The 24,653-nt window shown below is 41.5% G+C and overlaps 1 protein-coding gene and 1 pseudogene across 1 annotated transcript; both read right to left on the bottom strand.

Moving 5' to 3' along the window:
- Positions 1 to 1,029: 1,029 nt before the first annotated feature.
- On the bottom strand, positions 1,030 to 12,592 carry LOC109879315 (uncharacterized; annotated as a pseudogene).
- LOC109879332 (uncharacterized) lies at positions 12,209 to 14,171 on the bottom strand. Its single transcript, XM_020471504.2, has 5 exons — positions 14,072 to 14,171; positions 13,561 to 13,905; positions 13,056 to 13,262; positions 12,862 to 12,896; positions 12,209 to 12,777 (listed from the first exon to the last, which is right to left on the bottom strand). Exons 1-5 carry the CDS (start codon positions 14,112 to 14,114, stop codon positions 12,658 to 12,660), a joined length of 750 nt encoding a protein of 249 aa, XP_020327093.1. The 5' UTR covers positions 14,115 to 14,171; the 3' UTR covers positions 12,209 to 12,657.
- Between the last annotated feature and the right edge of the window lie 10,482 nt (positions 14,172 to 24,653).

The following is a 24,653-nucleotide window of genomic DNA, read 5'->3' as shown; positions in this document are numbered from 1 at the left end:
TTAAAGAAGCAATAAAACCTTCTTTAGACTAGTTGAGTATCTGGAGCATCAGCATTTGTGGGTCCGATTACAGCCTCAAAATGGCCAGAAACAAAGACCTTTCTTCTGAAACTCCTCAGTCTATTCTTGTTCTGAGAAATTGAGCTATTCCAATCGAGAAATTGCCAAGAAACTGAAGATCTTGTACAACGCTGTGCACTACTCCCGTCACACAACAGCGTAAACTGGCTCTAACCAGAAGAGAAAGAGGAGTGGGAGGCCCTGGTGCACAACTGAGCAAGAGGACAAGTACATTAGAGTGTATAGTTTGAGAAACAGATGCCTCACAAGTCCTCAACTGGCAACTTCATTAAATAGTACCCGCAAAACAGTGTTAAAACAACCGTTTTTTTTATTCTTTGAAAACTCCATACAAATGTGTTACTAAAAGCAGTTTTATTATGCTACAAATAGTAACATTTCTTCTTGTAGTCTTTGTGACAGTGGTGATATCTTTCACTGCTGCTACAGGTTCCTGACATCAGAGTACACTGCATCCTCTCTGCTGGTCTTCTCTCTTGCTCTTCTAGAGGAGGACTTCTTCTTGGGGGTGAAAATACATTATGACAGCATGATCTACTATTGTCACGATTGTCTTATGGAGTAGACCAAAGCACAGCGTGGTTAGAATACATTCTTCTTTATTTAATGAAGAACACTTAAAAAAAAAAAACGAATAAGACAACCGTGACCGCTATATAAACAATGTGCTAACGTGCAACATAACATAGACAATAACCCACAAAATACCCAAAGCAGATGGCTGCCTAAATATGGTTCCCAATCAGAGACAACGATAAACGCCTGCCTCTAATTGAGAACCAATCTAGGCAAGCATAGACCTGCATAAACACCTAGATGGAAACAACCCCATGAATCTACAAAACCCCTAGACAGTACAAACACCATAGATGAGACAAAAACACACATACCGCCTTCGTCACACCCTGACCTAACCAAAATATATAAAGAAAACAAAGAATACTCTGGTCAGGGCGCGACAACTATATAGTGTTTCAATTCTCCTGTGGAAGAAAACACTACAAAAGACATGACTATTCAGACTGTACACCCACTACGATGACCTGACAGTCAGTGGAACAGTGACAGGCAGAAGTTCCACAGAAAAATGAACAGGCTACATCTATCACAGTGATTTATTACTTACAAGAAAGCTTAATAACAAAAAATGCACAAATAAGCTGAACACTAGCTGTAAGGCAGTTTCTTGTAAAAACTACAAATATGATATATTTATAAATGTTGACAAATGTACCTGATTTCCCTGAGACGTTGGGACATCAGTCCTCCCTTCATAGAGATTGAAATAGAGGAAGGCCAGCTATTATTTTTTATGACAATCTATCTATTTTTAACCTCATGCAGTTAATTAACAATGCTGATATGTTGGGCATTTAATGGATATTTAAAGAATGTACATTGCATTGAGATGCATGAAACATCAGACACAACATTAGATATAAAGTAATACCTCTGCTATCTCTGTTCTGAGTCTTGCACAGCGCCCAGACAAGTAGAAGTGTCACTATCCCCAGAACGATGTTGGAGACGACCAAGGCCAGAACAGTAGGACTCATATCAAATGGAGAATCATGTTCTGGAACTGTGGAAAGGGTATCAGAGAATTCATATTGTATTCATGAGCACTTAGGAATATCATCAAACAGTAAAATATTGAACCAAAAAGCTGATGGTGATATTGTATAGCTTGTTGAGACAAATGTATGGGATCATTTGAAGGTAGGCTATTTACACAAATATACTGTATTGTTGGGAATATTTACAGATTAAATGGGATTTACCTTGAATGTTCAGCTTGGTCCCATTCTCAAACAGTATCACCCGACATGAGGCCACAGCACATTAGTAAGTACCAGCATCAGAGAAACTGAGGTTCCTCTTGGGGAGGTTGAAGACACAGCTCTGTGTAGGAGACCCAGCCTCAGAGCTCTTCTCACACTGATCACTCCTGTCTCCATGGGTGTAAATGATTTCTGGACGGGATTCTCCTGAGACATGTCTGAACCAATAGACACTGTGTTCTCCTGCACAGGTCTCAGTGTGTATTGTACAGTTCAGAGTCACAGAGTCTCCTGGATGGACTGACAACAAATCAAGGGCGGACATCTCATAAGCAGAGAAATATAAAAGTTGGACTTACACATCTCTACAAGAAGTGGAAATATCAGACACAGTGTGATCCTCATTGAAGTTGTCATCCTCCTCACAACTTGTCTTGAGTGGAAAAAGTCCACCTAAGTAGACAACACTTCAACAATGGAGCTGCAGGTGATTTGTCGAACTGGACCCATAACCTTATTCCGGTACAACAATTTTCTTCACATTGTACAGAGTCACAGGGTATAGATTTAGTACAAATGTAGGAATAATCATTCAAGTTTGACATCCCTTATTCTTCATCACTACAGATACTGTTGTCTACGTCAAGAGACTCAGTTGTGAACGTGTTGGGAACATGCATGCAATGACACTGTCATCCACTAGGGCTTCTATCACCACACAGTCACTTCACCTCACTAAAAAAACATCTATTGAAAAAACATAATTCAGGACTTACACTCAATTGTATTGGCTGTATAGAATCCCTTCCCATGATTTTGTTATTGAGGAGGCCGATACCTCTAGGCCTATAGGTGATGATAATACTTCACTGTTAAAACTGTGTTGTGTTTGACTAAGAACTACAACTTTAGCTGAAATGACCTAATAAATAGCTCATTGTGTTTTTTCACAGATTTCAGTCGACTATGTTTAGGTTAGCTGCCTCATCAAAAGAGTTGGTTTACTGTTGTTAAAATGGTCAACTTGAAGAGCAAGTAGTATAGCCTAGAGTATGAGATAGCTAAGAGTTCTGAGAGAGAGAGAGAGAGAGAGAGAGAGAGAGAGAGAGAGAGAGAGAGAGGGAGAGGGAGAGGGAGAGGGAGAGAGAGAGAGAGAGAGAGAGAGAGAGAGAGAGAGAGAGAGAGAGAGAGAGAGAGAGAGAGAGAGAGAGAGAGAGAGAGAGAGAGAGAGAGAGAGAGCAGAGGGTCCTGTGTACAATACATTGGCAGCAGGCCATAACAAAGTGTAGATACATCCTCATATTGTGTTCATCGCAGACCGCAGAGTAACTGTAAATAGGTTGCTGTTTGTTTGAGGGTGTGTTAGTGTTAGTGGCATGAGAAGAGAAAAAACGGTTTAACATTATAATATGAGTTATTGATCTTTCTTTAAAGACATTTTCAACCTGTCCCTGTAATACCAACATGTTTCAAGCAGAATACCATAGTCCCTGTGCCCGAGAACAACAAGGTAATCTGCCTAAATTTCTACCGACCTGTAGAACTCACATCTGTAGCCATGAAGTGCTTTTCAAGGATGGTCATGGCTCACATCAACACCATCATTCCAGAAACCCTAGACCCACTCCAATTTGCATACTGCCCCAATGGATCCACAGAGGATGCCATCTCTATTGCACTCAACACTGCCCTTTCTCACCTGGACAAAAGGAAGACCTACGTGAGAATGTTGCTCGTTGACTAAAGTTCAGCATTCAAAATCAAAGTGCCCTCAAACCTCATCACTAAGCTGAGGACCCTGGGACTGAACACCTCTCTCTGAAACTGGATCCTGGACTTCCTGACAGGCTGCTCCCAGGTGGTAATGGTAGGCAACAACACATATGCCATGCTGATCCTCAACATGGGAGCCCCTCAGGGGTGCGTGCTTAGTCCCCTCCGGTACTCCCTGTTAACCCATGACTGAATGGCAAAGCACGACTCCAACACCATTATTACGTTTTCAAAAGACACAACGGTGGTAGTCCTGATCACAGACAACAATGAGACACGCAATAGGGAGGAGGTCAGAGTCTTGGAAGAGCAGTGCCAGGACAACAAACTCTCCCTCAATGGGATCAAGGCAAAGGAGATGATCGTGGACTACCAGAAAAGGAGCACCAAGCATGCCCCGATTGTCATTGATGGAGCTGTAGTGGAGCAGGTTGAGAGCGTCAAGTTTTTTGGTGTCCACACCAACAACAAATTATCATGGTCCAAACACACCAATACAGTCGTGAAGAGGGCACGACAACGCCTAATTCCCCTCAGGAGACTGAAAGGTTTTTGCATGGGTCCTGAGATCCTCAAAAATATCTCAAGCTGCACCATCGAGAGCATGCTGACTGGTTGCATCACTGCCTGGTTGGGAGCTGCTCGGCCTCCGATTGTAAGGTGCTACAGACGGTACGTACAGCCCAGTACATCACTGGGGCTAAGCTTCCTGCCATCCAGGACCTCTATACCAGGCTGAGTCAGAGGAAGGCTCTAAAAATTGTCAAAGACTCCAGCCACCTTAGTCATAGACTGTTCTCTATGCTACCGCATGGCAAGTGGTACCGGAGCACCAAGTCTAGGACAAAAAGGCTTCTTAACAGCTACTACCCCCAGCCTTAAGACTGCTGAACAGCTAATCAAATGGCTACATGTACTATTTGCATTGACCCCCCCCCCCCCCCCCTCACACACACACACCTTTTTTTTAACGCTGCTGCTACTCGCTATTTATAATCTATAATCTATGAATTATCACTTTACCCCTATGTACATATTACCTCAATTAGCTCGAAGAACCTGTACCCCAGTACAGGTTTGTGGTAGACAGTTTGTGGTGTCTAGAATCATTATTTTGGGGGGGAAATGTATAGTTTGCTATGTGGGCACCAGTTGACACAAAGATGTCCAATACTGAGGCAGTGTTTAAAGAGAATATATGAATATGATTCATTTAATGGGGTTAAAAGTATAATATTATCTGGTAAGTATGCAGTACATTTTCAAGCATACATTACACATTAATGTACCTGTATCCTCTTGTTGTCAAACTCAGTTGTGTGGCTAAAATAGATTTAGCCCCTCCCCATGTAACAGTTACAGGCAGTACTCCTGATGACCTATATGGGGACTGTTATACAAAGAACATGTCCTGACATGAAGGGTGTACAGGGGTGGAGCATTACTGTGAGGGTATGTGGAGGAAACACCTACAGAATGAAAGTCAGTCTTATCTCTGTCATTCATGTACTAACTCAAGTGTAGGCTACTAGTTGAGCGTTTGGTAGGGGTGTACCTCATGGATAGGCCTATTCACTGTAGCCTAATATACATTAATACAATTTTTTTACTGAGTAAACAAATGATTGTAGTTTGAATGAAATAAACCTATGATCTTGCAAGTGACAAGATATAGGCTACATGACATACAGTATATACGTGGACTATGTTGCTTATTATCATGGTTGTGAACAACAATGAAAGAATGAGAAAAAACAAAGTGACACCACATAGACATCCTGCTGAAAACCACATAGAGGCACAGGGTGTGTAAAAGGCCAGCAGGCCTGTCCAAAGCGTAGAGACGGTCTTGTTTTGTGCTCACAGCAGACCACAGAGGGCAGGTACATGTGAACATCTCGCTGTGTGGGTGCATGCATGGGTGGGTTTAGCATTTATCAGTAGGTTGGGTGTGCAGAAGCCCTCTGCACACATTCATACAGACATACTGTATGTACAGAACACAAGGGGAAGGAACAAGTCCATTTCAGTCAGTATCAGTTGTTTAAATGGATATTTATTAATGCTATAAGAAGCAACTTATACATGGATTTCAAAAGTACAATTTAATCTACTGACACAACTTTTTAAACAAGGTCACTGGCCATTTATTTTTAGAATGCAAAACAACTCAGCAATCTCAACAAATACATATTTTCAATTATGATATTTCCAACATTTACTGCAAAAAGTCCATCAACATTTGTCTTAGATTGATCTATTTCCTGGTGGTGTAGATTATGATGAAGATGGTCAGACAGCAGAGGAGACCTCCAGTTCTTATGACAGAGAGAAGGACCAGGATTCTCATCTGTGGATCATCAGAGTGACCACACTCAACATCCAGCTTGATCCCATTCCCAAACAGTATCTCCCCACGAGGCCACAGCACAGTAGTCCCAGTATCAGAAAGGCTGTGGTTCCACTTGGGCAGATTGTAGACACATCTCTGTGTAGAAGACCCAGCCTCATAGTTCTTCTCACACTGATCACTCCTGTTTCCATGGGTGTTAATTATTCCTTGATGGGATTCTCCTGAGCCATGTCTGAACCAATAGACACTGTGTTCTCCTGCACAGGTCTCAGTGTGTATTGTTCAGTTCAGAGTCTCCTGGCTGGACTGACTCAGACACAGGCTGCTGTGCAACAGACATGCTCTTGGACTCTAATTCTGAAAAGAGTGACAGAGTAAGATCATGGTGTGTCAACTGTTTGTCCTGCTAGATCTTTTTTTATGAACAATTTATATTGTATATTTAGAATTTCATGAATGCAAAAATCCAAAACAAAGACTTACTTGAGTTAGTTTACCTTTGACAATCAAATCTGCTCCTTGTCCAAATGTGACTTTGCCCACTTCAATAGCAGCACATTAGCATGTAGCTGAGTCCCCTAACTGTGTCTTAGAGATGGTCAGGTTAACGCTGTCGACTCCTCTCTCCGCACTCAGGCATTTAGTCCCAGTGAAGTCCTTGTTATAGGTCTATAACTTACTTATTTTTTTTGAAATTAATCCTACTTGCTCTGGTAAGCTGCTCTGAATAAGACTGTCTTCGAAATTACTAAAATGTAAGTGTGAACAGGAGTAGAGCATTGGAAGTGTATATTGGATAAACACCTACAGCATGAATCAAGTCAATTGTATGTCAGTCTCATTCCCTATCATTCACAGAAACATGCATTAACTTTAGTGTAACACCTGTGAGTGCATCACTGATTGGACTCACCAGCCTAATATAACCAATACACATGACACACTTTATCCACTCTGTATCACTGTCTGGTTAGTGTGGTTCTCATAGGAGGCAATCTATCAGAAGGAGATCCTCCTCTATTGGTCTCCTTACAGAGAACCCTGCAGTAGTCCTAGAACACTTGTCTGATTGAGAATGCACTAGTTCTCCCATGACATCATCTTAAAATAGCCCCTCACCCTGAGCAGATAGATATAGTATAGATGGTTCCGTATTATGACATGAGATGCTTAACTTGGAGAGTTCATTAGCAGTTCTTTGTGGTTTGAAACTGATTTCAGATAACTATATATATCCAAGTAAGTTTATAAAGAACTGGTTTGCTGTGACTGCAAGCTGTCAGTAGAAACATGAACAACAATAACAAATGTGAAAACAACTGACTGACACCAGAATAGACATCCTGCTGAAAACCACAGAGACACTGAGAGCAAGTAGGAGGGTCCTGTGTGTACAAGGCCAACAGGCCTGACCAAAGAATAGATATAGCCTCGTACTTAGAGTAGACCTCAAGTACCTGTGAACTTGTTACCTGTGTGGGGGGGATGTGAGTGTCATGCTATCAACACATCTAAAACTAGTTCAAGACATTTCAGAGGACTTGACAACAATAGGTTGTGTGCCTTAATTATACAAGGACTCCCTGGAACTCAATTACAAAACTACACAGTCAAACAAATGAGTCTTCATCATACAGTTCTCTACTACCGCTTTCATTTTGAGTGATTGTTGCTCCTTGTTACTAAGCTACACTTTATTATAACTATGTTTATTATAACTATGTTTATTATAACTATGTTTATTATAACTATGTTTATTATAACTATGTTGATCCAGGGATGATGACTGTTTGGCCTGTTTGGTGGCTGCTATTTAAAGATGCTGGAAATGATTTCGACCATGTTATAGATGTGTAATAAGCATGTAACAACTATATTACCTTGTTATAGATTCTTCATAGCTACAAGTTGCTGCCAACTCGACTGTTGAGGCAGTTGTGGGGACTTCCATGTGCTCTGCTGCTCCCTGTTGTAAAATGAATGGATTGGAGTCCTGCAAGGTGCACTTATACATATTCACATGTTGTCAACAGTTTGTGAAAACTTCTCCATTACAAAGTGAACATGGTCATGTTTATTATCAGTCTCTCAACCATATCAATTCTGTTCAAAGTATATTCAGCTAAGAAGTTTATTTTTAGTTCAGTCTTTTGTTATGGAGAGAGAGAGTTGGGCTCTTAGTGACATGGATGTTGGTGGTTTAGATGGGGTTTGAAAAGAGAGTGTGGTGAGGACTGATGGTCATTGCTGGGGGTTAGAGTTGAGTTTACGTGAGTGAGTGGAACATCTATTCAAGGCAGCCAGAAAACCACAGTGAGCTGTGATACAGGATAAAGCTAAAAGAAGACAGTTTGAGAGGCTAAAACATCAGCAATAGATATTTACAGTTATTATGCAACCAACCTTATGTTTTACATTGAGCATAGGCTTGATATGGTTGTTGCACACTGAATCTGTGGGTGAAAGTGTTGTAGAAATGTAATGCCAAAACTATGAATGCTCATCAAACAATTCCTCTTTTTGAAAGCAGTTGAATGTTATATTTGATCAAAATGGAACAACAGTATCAATGTAAGTAATTGTAATTTACAATGAAAAAGCCACAGTCAAACATACAGTGTAGAAAACACAGAATCAATGCAAATTCATAAAGAGTAAAAGTGTACATTTCTGTCTGTCCACCAGAGTACACAGTGTCTGTCTCCGTGGCGCTCCTCTGCCTCCCGGACTTTGGTTTCTTGAGGACGACGTTCAGAGCGGAGTAATGGAGAGTAACAGGCTCTTGATCCTGAGAGGAATAACAAAAATTAAAATCTAAATATTTGGTATTATACTAAATATTGTGGTATAGTGAAACAATCCTCTAATAAAATTAATATTTTCATATTTTGATTGAAGGAAAAATACATTGATTCAGCAACAACTAAACAAGTGTTAGGTCAGGTTAGCTGGTTATCATGACTGGGGACTGCAGGAGTACTTTGCTGAGGGTGTGTTCCTTTTTATCAAACACAAATAATCAATATAATCATATTCATCATACATTGAAGAGCTTTTTTGACCAGTTTTGACCAAAACATGTCAACTAATGTAACTGTACCAACAATTGAGAAGCATACTGGATCTTGCACAATATTGTCACTTACCTATGCACTTGCTCATCTGGTACAAAACACAAGTAAGGACAATGATGAGGAGGACACACAGACCCAACGCTACGCCAAGGCAATACATGAACAGAAGATGGTCCTCCTTACAACCATCTGTGAAATATCAAATAGGGATGGAGACACTGAGACACTGAGGGATAAAGCTATGACAAATTTAGAGACACCAACAAGACTCGGCCTGATCTGAGTCATATTTTATTCTCTCATATACAAAGATATCAGAAGGATATAGAAAAACAAAGATATCTGAATAATTAAAAAAATATATGAACGATACCTTGTCTGCAATCTAAGAAGAACTTTGATTATATAGATGTCAGAAGTATCACTTACGGTCAATGTCCAGCTTGGTCCCGTCTGCAAACAGTATCTCCCCACATGAGCCCACAGCACAGTAGTAAGTCCCAGCATCAGAGAAGCTGAGGTTCCTCTTGGGGAGGTTATAGACACAGCTCTGTGTAGGAGACGCAGCATCAGAGCTCTTCTCACACTGATCACTCCTGTCTCCATGGGTGTAAATGATTCATGAGCAGGATTCTCCTGAGCCATGTCTGAACCAATAGACACTGTTCTCCTGCACAGCTCTCAGTGTGTATTGTACAGTTCAGAGTCACAGAGTCTCCTGGATGGACTGACTCAGACACAGGCTGCTGGAGCACAGATATGCTGTTGGACTCTGAATCTGAAGAAGGTGAGTAACTAATGTAAGTCGAAGTGGGTGAAAAACAAGCCATGTATTCATCGCTAGCATTTGATGAAGTAGTTGCAGAAACATACCAATATACAGGGCCATACATTTTTTTAATGAAGAAGCAAATGTTTAGTTACCTTTGACAAATAAAACAGTTCTGTCTCCAATTGTGAGCTCATAGATGTCTGTAGTAGAACAAAAGTATGTAGCTGAGTCCCCTGGCTCTGTCTTAGATATGGTCAAGTTACAGCTGTAGTCTCCTCTCCTCACACCCAAACGTTTGGTCTCAGTAAAGTCCTTGATAAAGTTGTTGGAATAATAATTATCTTGGCCAACATAAAGATGCCATGAGGAGTGGTTTCTGTCCAAAACTCTGCTTGAACCAATCAAACCTGGTCACCGACAATTTGGGACAAAAGCAAGTGAGAGTCACAGTGCCTCCCAGCTCAGTAACCATCACAGGGGTTGGTTGGATTACGTTTAGTTTGGTAAAAGCACAAACTGTCAAAGCTTATAAACAAAATGGATCAAAGATAAAGACATGGATAAACCATTTCTAGCATTACAGAGAGAACGTCCACTTAACTTATTCATATTCTAACTACATACTACAAATAATTGAAAAATAAATTCAATTAAAATGTCTTACACTTCCACAAGTTGATGTAAAACATAAATAATTCTCTATTCATCATTGTAACATTAGTCCCTTCTGCACTGTATAGTCTGTGGGTCTGACAGTGGGACATCTTATATGTACCTTATATATGATGGCACTTTACATGTACCTTTCATGCAGTAGGACGGAACACTGAAAAGAGAGATATTATTGGCCGACTACAATCTTAGAAGTGTGTCCTCTGGCTCACCATAATTTGAGCTTCCTTATAATTACTTTTTAAGACATTATAAAGCAGGTCAGAGTAGCTGGATCAAGGAAATCAAATATTTGCTTGATACGGCTGCTTCTTTATTGAGAGAAATGAAACATTAACTTCAATTCTTTCTCTTTTGATGTTTGGAAATGATACTGTGAATGATATTTAGTGCTGCTAATACTACCGACCCAACCCCAGCCCAATGGTTAAAGTAACCCATCATGTAAATTTACCCATCACTGCATAAAAGATGCACCAATAAAATCGAATATTAGTTGTAACCGCAATAGCATTGAATAATATGGGGTGGGGGGTTCAAACATGTGTTTGGTACCAATACTTTCTCTTTTTTCATGAAGGAAGAGTTGACAAAACTATTGAGATGACACTCAATTTTATCTGCACTTTATCCTCTTGTTGAATGCTTTACTGTAGGTTTCTTAAACATTTTCAACTCGAGACCCAATTGAGAAATTGGCTGTTCTCCCTCCAACGACCAGAACTTTGAAGAAATAGCCTGGGATTATATAAGTTTTCTCATAACTCAGGACCCACAGTTTAAGAAATCCTGCACAGTTTAGGGTTTAGGAAATGTTTTTATCCTGTGGTTTGTATTCTTGACATACTTTGCATATCTAACTGAGCGGCAGGGGTCTGGTGTTTACTGTCCAGATGAACAGAAGAGTTGTGTTTACTCTTACACAAAAAATATTTTCCCGCACTATCTGTCGGCAGGTGGACTGATAATCTGGCGAGACATGCTGAGAGAGAGAGAGAGAGAGAGAGAGAGAGAGAGCGAGCATAATGGACATTTCATCCCCCAGTGTTAGTCTATGAGAGATGCAGTGATGTTCACCTCAGCAGGTCTCACTCTACACTGAGCTGCTCCTTCCTGTCACTCACACCACAGGAAGTGATGTGTACCCTCACTGGCCCCTCCTCTACCTCAGACCACAATCATATTCTCCTTATAAGCTGCTTCTCGGAATAGGGGGCTGTGATTGTCAAAAAATGTTGTCAAAGACTCCAGCCACCCTAGTCATAGACTGTTCTTTCTGCTACCGCACGGCAAGCGGTACCAGAGTGTCAAGTCTAGGTCCAAGAGGCTTCTAAACAGCTTTTACCACCAAACCATAAGACTCCTGAACGCCTACACCACTGCTATTCTCTTTTTTTTTTTATACCTTTCTTTAACTAGGCAAGTTAGTTAAGAACTAATTCTTAATTTTAATGACAGCCTAGGAACATTGGTTTAACTGCCTTGTTCAGGGGCAGAATGACAGATTTGAACCTTGTCAGCTCAGGGATTTGATCTTGCAACCTTTAAGGACTAGTAATAGTCCAACGCTCTAACCACTAGGCTACCCAGAAGTAAGCATTTCAATGTTGTATTCGGCGCATGTGACTAATATAATTTGAATTGATTTCATCAGTACAAAGCCAAGACAGGAAATACTAAGGGGTGAATAACATCATGGCAATGGCTGTTTATTTGTCTTTATAAGTGATCAGTATAATACAGTTGTCTACTGTTGGGTACTTTGACCCTCAGGGTCACCCTATAAAAAAATGACCAAATCACTGACACACACAACAGAGATCTAAGTTAAGAGAGGTCAAAAGAGGCAACTATTCCCCTGTGACCATTAAACAGTTGTGTTTTGACTTCTAACTCTTCTCTAACCACACCCTGTACCACTGAGATGTTTGGCCTAGCTGAGTTGGAGAGAGCTATTGTAGCCCTGAGGTAAAACTCACAAACATACACTGCAGAGATGAATTGATTTACATTTAAATAAAGGTCAATACATTCAATATAACAGCACAGACACAATATAGCGATATTTAATCTTGTATTCAAGCATATGGTAAATCAATGTATTCAAAGATATGGACAATTAATTTTCCTCTTCCATCCTCCTCCACTTTATCATCTTGTAGCAGTATACACTACATGGGGGTCCTGCTCCTTCTCTCTTCTCCTCTCCATCTTCCTCTTCTTGGAGGTGAAATTCAGTGCGGCATAATTCAATGTATCTGGATCTTGTTTCTGTAGATTTGCAAACACCATGCAGTAGTTGTCATTTTCTCAGTTTCTGAATTGCTTATATTTCCGTATTTAATCAGTATTTACCTGATCATTGTGTTGTTGTCTTTGAGGATCAGGTCCTGAATATCAAAGAGAGATGAGAGAACGAATTAATGGATCAATCCATTCTAGTGTACACACGGAGTCTCTAATCATCAGTGTACAGTATGTCAGGGGAAAAACATCCACATTAAATGTATAGTTCAAAGGTCCCATATTATCATGAAATGGTCTCCTACCTGTGTTGTGTCTGTTTGCGTCTCGTCTGATCTTGAGGACCAGGATGAGAATGACTATCAGTAGAACAGCAGTCACAACACCCAGGATCACAACCAGGGGAAGGAGGTACATGGTTCCATCATCCTCTCCTAGGTATATGTCATCATCCTCTCCTAGGTATATGTCATCATCCTCTCCTACTAGACTGATAGTTCCATTACAATGTCCTATTAGATTACATTTTATTAAATCACTTGGTGGTCCTTTAATGACAGACCTAAACATTTCATCATGTAGATATTTTTTCATCTACATGACTCTCTTTAGATTACTCTGGTGTTTCCTCACCTCCGTTGTGCCCTATAGCATTGCGATTAGTAATAATAGAGAAGTATTTATTTTTCCAAATTATAATGCTAAAAAATATGTCCATCAATGGTCTGCCTTTGTTTCATGATAACTCCTGATTAGGTTGATACACATTTTCAAATGTATCAAAAGCCAAATAAATAGTTGAAAACGTACCTTTAATTTTTAGATATGTTGCGTTGACAAAGAACATGTGGCGATGTGGAAACAATCCACAGAAATACAGACCACAGTCAGCTATTTCCACTTTTGTGATTTTGAGAAAGATAGTGGTGTGGTTGCTGAACATTTCCAAATGGCTCCTTTGAAAACCATTGTGGAGATCAGGTGTTGAATTAAAGCCGTACATAGACGAGATACACACAGGCTCTGATCCGTTGACTTGCTTGAACCATGCTGTGTGTCCCACAGCCTTTGTAAGATTGGAGCACTGCAAGGTGATGGTATCCCCAGTACGGACCTCCGTAGTTTGACACTGAGAAACCAACACAGAGACCAAACCTGAAACACAAAGAACAAAGTCCAACATTAATGACTGTAATCGGTGATATCACATGTACATGTTAGAAATGAGGAGGAAGTGCTGCCCTGAACATTCTGGTTATACTTGATGGATGCAGTCAATCTTTCTCTGTCTCCATGATAGATTTAACAGTAGTTTACTTACTCAATCCATAGAGCAGTAGAGCTGGTAGGAAGGTTCTCGCCATTCTGTGTGTAAATCTATTCTGCTCTGTCTGGTTGTGAATCAGAGAACACCTCTTTATTCACACTGAGATCACAGTGAGATCAAAAGGGATTTCATTGGTAGGGGGCGTGGTAGTTAGTATTGGACCACAATGTCTATTTACAGAAAGTCTCAACAAACCCCTCACCCCTCCTAATTGTCTCCACTCACTCCCTCTAGATTGCTGTACAGAACCTATGCATATACTTTTTTTTTGTTTGGAGACAAGCAAAGACATATTATGTGGAATGTAAAAACAGAAATGTAGCATATTTGTGTTCAATCAAAATGAAGATGGTGTCTGGGTTCGGTTAGGTTCATATAGGTCAGCGTTTCTCAAACTGAAGGTTGTGACCCCATGTACTGTCTGTCCCCTGATTTAAAAATGTGCACATGAGAAGAAATCTTAAATAAAATGTACAAATTGCTCTTGGATCATAGAACCAGGGTTACAGCAGTAACCTAAAGTAGCTGCGAGTTGCAGTTGTAATAAACAGAGTGGTTTTTGTTTTCTTCCCACAAATGTGTTTCTATCATTTGAACGGTTTAAGTCAAAAAATATTATGACCCCATCACTGAAAGATAAGACTCTTACGAACAATTATGTGTTTTCTGTTTCCCTCTACAATGTCCTCAATCAGTCAGGGCGTATCAGAACAGAGTGGACAGGACCAAGCACTAAATAAAGATGGGGGGGGGGACATCATCCATTGTTTTCTACACAGAATATCATGCCACTGATATAGGTGTTTGGGTTTGGTGGGGTTCATAGAGGACCACAAGGCTTCACCCTATAGATGGATTGCACATGCTGTTACGTTTCTGTGTTGTTGTGGGTTTGTATGTGTGTCTATTTCAGGAAATGGCTTCCTGGATTCCTAAAGCAGCTGATTGGTCGGCCCCATCGCTGATTCGAGCACTGACCCCTCCCTCTCGTCAGGGGATACAGCTGTTTCTTCAATTACCAACTTCTTCTCCAGCTTGATGAAAGCCAGTGTTCCAATGTCAGAGAGCTTTTTTTTCTGTCCTGTGTTGGTTGTTGTGGCGGTCAGTAAAAGCTTTTTTTTAAATATTATTTTGTAGCCGCTCCTTCAGATGTATGTGTATGACAATAGGACTTAGTGTTTGTGGTTATTGAAATTTCACACTTAGAGTATTGGTAAATTATTCTGTTTCATTTGTTCCCCAAATGCACTTTGGAAGTGTTTAGGCAAGAGGCCCGCGGGCATACATAACCCGTAGCATTTAATATGTCTATGCACACTAGGTAAGACCTGGGCGGACCACCTCCTGTTTTTTTGGTTAGCGCGCCAAGTGGTGCAAAAGGTTAGGTTAGATGGCAGGTAAGGTAGGAGAGGGGATTCCTTAAACGTTTACTTTCTTTGCTTTAGTTCCGTCCAGCCCATTTTTCCCAACATTACCTTGTGTTAGGAATAATAAATTCCCTGTAAACGGTATTCTCTGCCTCTGTCGTCCTTCTCCGCACCTACGATCACATACTTTTTTCACTCCACAGGGAGTTGAAATGTAGCGGGGTCTTGCGTTTCCTCCAAGAGGTGTACGCAACAATGATCAAACTAACTGTTCACCAACCCTAACCCTCCAGCTCTAGCCTAACCCTAGCCCTAACCCCAGCCCTAACCCTAGTCCTAGCTGTAACCCTAGCCAAGCCAAACCCTAACCAACCTGAACCCTAGTCTTTTATTTATTTAACTAGACAAGTCAGTTAGAACAAATTCTGATTTACAATGAGGGCCTACCAAAAGGCCTCCTATGGGGGCCTGGGATTAAAAAAAATATATATATACAATATATAGGACCAAACACACATCACAGCACTACATAAACAGAGACCTAAGACATCAACACAGCAAGGCAGCAACACATGATATCACAGCACTGTTGCAACACAACATGGTAGCAGTACAAAACATGGTACAAACATTATTGGGCACAGACAACAGCACAAAGGGAAAGAAGGTAGAGACACCAATACATCACACAAAGCAGCCACAACTGTCAGTAAGAGTGTCCATTATTGAGTCTTTGAATCAAGTCTAACCCTAACTGTCCAGTTTGCTTGCTTTTTGCAGCTCATTCCATCGCTAGCTGCAGCGAAGTGAAAAGAGGAACGACCCAGGGATGTGTGCTTTGGGGACTTTTAATAGAATGTGACTGGCAGAACGGGTGTTGTATGTGTAGAATGTGGGCTGCAGTAGAAATCTCAAATAGGGGGGAGTGATCCCTAAGAGGTTTTATAAATTAGCATCAACCAGTGGGTCTTGCGACGGGTATACAGAGATGACCAGTTTACAGAGCATTATAGAGTGCAGTGATGTGTCCTATAAGGAGCATTGGTGGCTAATCTGATGGCCGAATGGTAAAGAATATCTAGATGCTCGAGAGCACCCTTACCTGAGGATCTATAAATGATGTCTCTGTATTCTAGCATGAGTAAAATCGTCATCTGAATCAGGGTTAGTTTGGCAGCTGGGGTGAAAGAGGAACGATTACTTTATTTGCTGAGAGCACAGTGCACCGTCTAGCCATACTCCCAAGTACTTGTATGACGTGACTACCTCAAGCTCCCTCCTGTCACTCACTTGGTGACAGACAGTGTCTATAACAGCAGATTTTCCAACTTTATACACTACACTCTTTGAGAGGTAGTTAGCAAACCAGGCCAAAGACCCCTCAGAGACACCAATACTCCTTAGGATCGAGGAGAGTAGCCTTTTCTGGGTGTTTGGAGTCATACCTTGTTGGATTGGTAATCTGAGAAAGATTTAGGAAGTCCCATTCAGGTGGTTTAAACATGTCCCAGTTTAGTTCACCTAGCAGGACAAATTCAGGAGAGAGCTTAGGGAAGGTGGGGTACAAGCCGGTTCTGATGGAGGACGATAGCACCCAGCAACAGTCAACAAAGAGCTATTTCAAAGTTTAATGCTTAAAACCAGCGAATCAAATTGTTTGGGGACAGACTTGGTGGAGACAACCGAGCACTGAAGGTGTTCCTTGGTAAAGATTGCCACTCCACCACCTTCGGAAGAGCCAATAAAATTTGAACATCCAGATCAGATGGTACCGGAGATCAACCAATGAAAGCAAACACAAGTTTCCTTTCTCTTCTGTAGAGAGACTGCATTTCACACAGGTCAATATCATCACTTGAAGGAACAAGCCAGATGGACCAACTCTTCATCTTTCTTTTCATCTGGAAAGCTTGTAAGTAACATCTAGGTCAATTTACTAATCTTATAACTGTTAAACATACATTACAGGTTCTTACTATATTTGGTGCATGTGCTTTCAACATGGTACATTTATTATTATAATTCAGGAGTATCTAAAACACAAATAATTGTTTAGCCTGCTTCTTTCCAGAAGGAGGCAATATGACTATTGATTGCCACATGACCAGTGAGAACATCAACTACATGGTATGGTACAAACTCACCACTGGCATGGTGCTTCAATACATTGCTAAATCTTCAAAGTACCAGAGTGATGTGCAATTCTACAACGAATTTGATGGTGGGTGATTCTCTGTGTTGGCTGGCAAAAACACATTTCACCATTTCAACATTTCTGCCACATGGCAAGAGGACCCTGGGACCTACAATTGTGGGAAGATTTTCATGAATCATATGCTGTTTGCTGATGGAATCTTGTTAATGCTGACAGGTGAAAATATAACAAAACACTTTATTTTGTTAATATACACCACCGTTCAAAAGTTTGGGGTCACTTAGAAATGTCCTTGTTTTTGAAAGAAAAGCACATTTTTTGTCCATTAAAATAACATCAAAGTGATCAGAAATTGATCAGTTTAGACATTGTTAATGTTGTAAATGACTGCTCTAGCTGGAAACGGCAGATTTTCTTATGGAATATCTACATAGGTGTACAGAGGCCCATTATCAGCAACCATCACTCCTGTGTTCCAATGGCACGTTGTGTTAGCTAATCCAAGTTTATCATTTTAAAAGGATAATTGATCATTATAAACTGTTTTGCAATCATGTTAGCACAGCTGAAAACTGTAGTTCTGATTAAAGAAGCAATAAAACTGGCCTTCTATAGACTAGTTGAGTATCTGGAGCATCAGCATTTGTCGGTTTCAGGCTCAAAATGGCCAGAAACAAAGTATTTTCCTATGAAATTCTTTCAGTCTATTCTTGTTCTGAGAAAGGAAGGCTATTCCATGCGAGAAATTGCCAAGAAACTGAAGATCTCGTACAACGCTGTGTACTACTACCTTCACAGAATAGTGCAAACTGGCTCTAACCAGAATAGAACGAGGAGTTGGAAGCCCTGGTGCACAACTGAGCAAGAAGACAAGTATATTAGTGTCTAGTTTGAGAAACAGACGCCTCACATGTCCTCAACTGGCAGCTTCTTTAAATAGTACCTGCAAAACACCAGTCTCAATGTCTTTCAATTCTGGTTAGCGACAGTTTGTGCTGTTCTGTGTGTAATGTTACATTTTTTCCATAGAACGTCTGCCTGTCACTGTTCCACTGACTGTCAGGTCATCGTAGTGGGTGTACAGTCTGAACAGTCATGTCTTTTGCAGAGTGTTTTCTAGATATAGAAACATTATATTGTAGATCATGCTGTTATCAAAATGTACAGTGCCTTGCAAGAGTATTCATCCCCCTTGGTGTTTCTCCTATTTTGTTGCATTACAAATTACAATTTAAATTTATTTTTATTTGGATTTCATGTAATGGACACACACAAAATAGTCCAGCTTGGTCCCATTACCAGACATGCGGTTGGACTCTAAATCTTAAAAGACTTACAGTGTAAGATCATGGTGTGTAAATTGTATTGCACTGCTACATTTATTCATCAACAATTTGTAATGTATATTTAGAATTTCATGGATGCAAAAGAAAAATCTAAAATAAAGAAGTAAGTTAGGTTACCTTTGTCAATCAAAACAGCTCCTCCAAATGTGACTTGGCCCACTTCAATAGCAAATCAAATCAAATCAAATGTATTTATATAGCCCTTCGTACATCAGCTGATACCTCAAAGTGCTGTACAGAAACCCAGCCTAAAACCCCAAACAGCAAGCAATGCAGGTGTAGAAGCACGGTGGCTAGGAAAAACTCCCTAGAAAGGCCAAAACCTAGGAAGAAACCTAGAGAGGAACCAGGCTATGTGGGGTGGCCAGTCCTCTTCTGGCTGTGCCGGGTGGAGATTATAACAGAACATGGCCAAGATGTTCAAATGTTCTTAAATGACCAGCATGGTCGTATAATAAGAAGGCAGAACAGTTGAAACTGGAGCAGCAGCACGGTCAGATGGACTGGGGACAGCAAGGAGTCATCATGTCAGGTAGTCCTGGGGCATGGTCCTAGGGCTCAGGTCCTCCGAGAGAGAGAAAAAAAGAGAGAATTAGAGAGAGCATATGTGAGGTGGCCAGTCCTCTTCTGGCTGTGCCGGGTGGAGATTATAACAGAACATGGCCAAGATGTTCAAATGTTCATAAATGACCAGCATGTTCGAATAATAAGAAGGCAGAACAGTTGAAACTGGAGCAGCAGCACGGCCAGGTGGACTGGGGACAGCAAGGAGTCATCATGTCAGGTAATCCTGGGGCATGGTCCTAGGGCTCAGGTCCTCCGAGAGAGAGAAAGAAAGAGAGAAGGAGAGAATTAGAGAACGCACACTTAGATTCACACAGGACACCGAATAGGACAGGAGAAGTACTCCAGATATAACAAACTGACCCTAGCCCCCTGACACATAAACTACTGCAGCATAAATACTGGAGGCTGAGACAGGAGGGGTCAGGAGATACTGTGGCCCCATCCGAGGACACCCCCGGACAGGGCCAAACAGGAAGAATAGCAGCACATTAGCATGTAGCTCAGTCCCCTAAATGTGTCTTAGAGATGGTCGGGTTAAAGCTGTCAACTCCTCTCTTCACAATCAGACGTTTAGTCCCAGTGAAGTCCTTGCTAAAGCTGTCGTAGTAAAAACCATCTTGGCCAATGAAAAGTGATGATGCCATGAGAAGGGGTCTCTGTCCAACAGTCTGCCTGAACCAAGCGGCCAAAAGCAAGTGATAGTCACACTACCTCCCATCTCAGTAACCATGACCAGGCCTGGTTGGACTATGTCCTTGATAAAGGAACAAACTGTAAAAGGAAACAAACAATATAGATTGAAGATCAAGATATAGATATAGACCAAAAAACATACAAAATACGTATAATATTCATACTATAAAGTAATTCAAATGGATTCCAAAAGCTTTTTTGAAAAAAGGATCTAAGTTAGCATAAAGCAAAAAGATAGATCAATGTCTATTCATCATTGTAATGTCAGAGTTTGTCTCTGACAAAGGGGTAGCTTCATACACAGTATGATGACATTCTACACGTAGCCATCATATAGTAGGAGGGAACACTTAACTGGTGGATTTAATTGCATGTCTGAACAGGAATAAAACGTACTATAATATTTATTCTCTGTCCTAACATAGTTTGAACATCCCGGGCAAAGCTTGTGAAGAAGACAATATAAAGCAAATCAGAGGTATTGAATAAAGGTAATCAAATATTAGCTTGATCAAGCTGCTTATTTATTTGGGAAGTTGTAGTGCAGTGAAACGTTGGCTAATATGAGATGAATGTCTGAAGATTGAGCTAGAACATGATCTAGACTAAACACACAAAAAAACATGACCTACCGTATTCAAAATATTAGCCATTATTAGCCATTATACACCTCAAAATACAACAAATTGAGTGTTGATAGCCTCAAACTGTGAATAGTCTTGAAATACCCATGCCTTTTTTGGGGTGCACATCCCATAAGTATAGAAATATATAACTTATATAACATACCCATTCCTTTGAGACATAGAAATATCATCAACAGTGACACCATCTTTGAATATCCCATCTTGAGTGGAGAAGTCGACCCATGTGTACAACACTTCAACAAAGTGCTAATGGATGATTGGTTGAACTGGACCCAATCTTCTTTGTTGACTTCTCATTCAGGCGACCATGGTCTTGTGGTCTATTGCACCATACAGAGTCACACAGTCTACTGGCTGGACTCACTGAGACACAGGAAGCTGTAGAATGCAAATAACTGTCTTGAAGGTTTTGCTTGTTTGGTGGTTCGTGGTTTTCTCACCTCCCTGGAGGTCCCTGGGTCAAAATAGAGGACTATTTGTTTCCTCACCTCCCTGGAGGTCCCTGGGTCAAAATAGTAGACTATTTGTTTCCTCACCTCCCTGGAGGTCCCTGGGTCAAAATAGTAGACTATTTGTTTCCTCACCTCCCTGGAGGTCCCTGGGTCAAAATAGTAGACTATTTGTTTCCTCACCTCCCTGGAGGTCCCTGGGTCAAAATAGTAGACTATTTGTTTTCTCACCTCCCTGGAGGTCCCTGGGTCAAAATAGAGGACTATTTGTTTTCTCACCTCCCTGGAGGTCCCTGGGTCAAAATAGAGGACTATTTGTTTCCTCACCTCCCTGGAGGTCCCTGGGTCAAAATAGTAGACTATTTGTTTTCTCACCTCACTGGAGGTCCCTGGGTCAAAATAGAGGACTATTTGTTTCCTCACCTCCCTGGAGGTCCCTGGGTCAAAATTGTAGACTATTTGTTTCCTCACCTCCCTGGAGGTCCCTGGGTCAAAATAGTAGGTTGTTTGTTTTCTCACATCTGGAGAACACTAGGTCAAAATAGTAGGCTATTTGTTTTCTCAAACATACTTTAGTCACACTTGATTTATCTTGCCTCCATTGTAGAAGACAACAAAACCACATGTACCTAAAGTATTTGAAAGAAAACTTTATTTTATTTTAAACAGGTCATTCAACAGTTACAGTACTCCAGATGACTCATGGGAGGGCTGTTATGAATAGAACATGTCTTGTCTAGCAGTTAAGAGCATTGGGCCAGTAACCAAAAGGTTGCTGGTTAAAATCCTTGTGCCGACTAGGTTAAAAATCGGTGAATGTGCCCTTGAGCAAGGCACTTAACCCTACTTGCTCCCATATGTTGCTCTGGACAAGATATTAAATCTCTCCCTATCCCAGTCTGTTGTCCACACTTGCTTCAAGTTGTCCACCATTGTTCCTGTACCCAAGAAAGTGAATTAAATGACTATCGCCCCTTAGCACTCACTTCTGTTACCATGAAGTGCTTTGAGAGGCTAGTTAAGGATCATACTGTATCACCTCCACCTTACCCGACACCCTAGACCCAATGCAATTTGCATACCGCCCCAACAGATCCACGGATGACGCAATTGATGACGCACTGCACACTGCCCTATACCATCTGGACAAAAGGAATACCTATGTAAGAATGCTGTTCATCGACTACAGCTCAGCCTTCAACACCACAGTGCCCTCCAAGCTCATCATTAAGTTCGAGGCCCTGGGTCTGAACCCCACCCTGTGCAACTGGGTCCTGGGCTTTCTGACGGGCCACCCCCCAGGCGGTGAAGGTAGGCAACAACACCTCCACTAGACTGATCCTACAAAGGGCCCCACAAGGGTGCATACTCAGCCGCTCACGTCTTCAACTGAAACCTCAGGTTTGCAGACAGCACAACAGTGGTAGGACTGATTACCAACAACAACGAGAAAGCCTAAAGGAAGGAGGTGAGGGCCCTACCGGAGTGGTGCCATGAAGATTACCTCTCCCTCAACGTCAACAAAATGAAAGAGCTGATCGTGGACTTCAGGAGACAACAGAGGGAACAAGCCCCCATCGAACATGGAGAAGATGAAAAGCTTCAAGTTCCTCTGCGTACACATCACTGACAATCTGAAATGGTCCACCTACACAGACAGTGTGGTGAAGAAGACGCAACAGAACATCTTCAACTTCAGGAGGCTGAAGAAATTTGACTTGGCCAATAAGACCCTCACAAACTTTTACAGATGCACCATTGAGAGCATCCTGTTGGGCTGTATCACCACCTGGTATGGCAACTGCACCGTCCGCAACCTCAGGGCTCTCCAGAGGGTGAAGCGGTCTGCCCAACGCATCACCGGAGGTCACTGCCTGTCCTCCAGGACATCTACAGTACCCGGTGTCACAGGAAGACCAAGAAGATCATCTAGGACCTCATCCACCTGAGCCACGATCTGTTCACTCCGCTACCATCCAGAAGGCGGGGTCAGTACAGGTGCATCAAATCTGGGACCAAGAGACTGAAATACAGCTTCTATATTAAGGGCATTAGACTGTTGAATAGTCACCACTAGTCGGCCCCCGGCCAGTAACCTGCCCTGAACTTTAGTCACTGTCACTAGACAGCTACCACCAGGTTACTCTACCATGCACCTTAGAGGCTGCTGCCCTACTACAGTACGTACCTAGTCATGGAACACTGGTCACTTTATTAATGGAACACTGGCCATTTGAAAGGATGTTCACATACTGTTTTACCCACTTCATATATACAGTGCATTCTGAAAGTATTCAGACCCCTTGACCTTTTTTGATACGTTACAGCCTTATTCTGAAATGGATTCAATAAAAAGCTACAACCAATACCCCATAATGACATAGTGAAAACAAGTTTAGACATTTTTGCAAAAAAAAAGAAAAGGATAAAGAAATACCTTATTTACATAAGTATTCAGACCCTCTGCTATGAGACTCGGAATTGAGCTCAGATGCATCCTGTTTACATTGATCATCCTTGAGATGTTTCTACGACTTGATTGGATTTGGAAAGGCACAAACGTGTCTATATAAGGTCCCACAGTTGACAGTGCATGTCAGAGCTAAATCAAAGCCATGAGATCTAAATAATTGTTTGTAGAGCTCCGAGACAGGATTTTATCCAGGCACAGACCAGGGGAAGGTTACCAAAAACATTTCTGCAGAATTGAAGGTCCCCAAGAACACAGTGGCATCCATCATCCTTAAATGTAAGAATTTTGGAACCACCAATACTCTTCCTGGAGCTGGCCGCCCATCCCAACTGAGCAATCGTGGAGAAGAGCCTTGGTCAGGGAGGTGACCAAGAACCCGATGGTCACTCTGACTGAGCTCCAGAGTTCCTCTGTGGAGATGGGAGAACCTTCCAGAAGGACAACCATCTCTGCAGCACTCCACCAATCAAGCCTTTATTGTAGAGTTCTCAGTCGGAAGTCACTCCTCAGTAAAAGGCACATTGGAGTTTGCCAAAAGGCCCCTAAAGGACCCTGACCATGAGAAACAAGATTCTCTGGTCTGATGAAACCAAGATTGAACTCTTTGTCCTGAATGCAAGTGTCACGTCGGAAACCAGGCACCATCCCTACAGTCAAGCATGGTGGTGTCAGCATCATGCTGTGGGTATATTTTTCAGCTACAGGGATTGAGAAACTAGTCAGGATTGAGGGTAGGATGAACAGAGCAAAGCACAGAGAGATCCTTGATGAAAACCTGCTCCAGAGCGCTCAAGATGTCAAACTGGGGTTCACCTTCCAACAGGACAACGACCCTAAACACACAGCCAAGACAACGCAGGAGTGGCTTCGGGACAAGTC

The sequence above is a fragment of the Oncorhynchus kisutch genome, linkage group LG9 (genome assembly GCF_002021735.2).
Source record: "Oncorhynchus kisutch isolate 150728-3 linkage group LG9, Okis_V2, whole genome shotgun sequence".
Lineage (NCBI taxonomy): Eukaryota > Metazoa > Chordata > Actinopteri > Salmoniformes > Salmonidae > Oncorhynchus > Oncorhynchus kisutch.
Note: the sequence above shows the minus strand (reverse complement) of the source record. Positions and strands in the feature narration are given on the sequence as shown.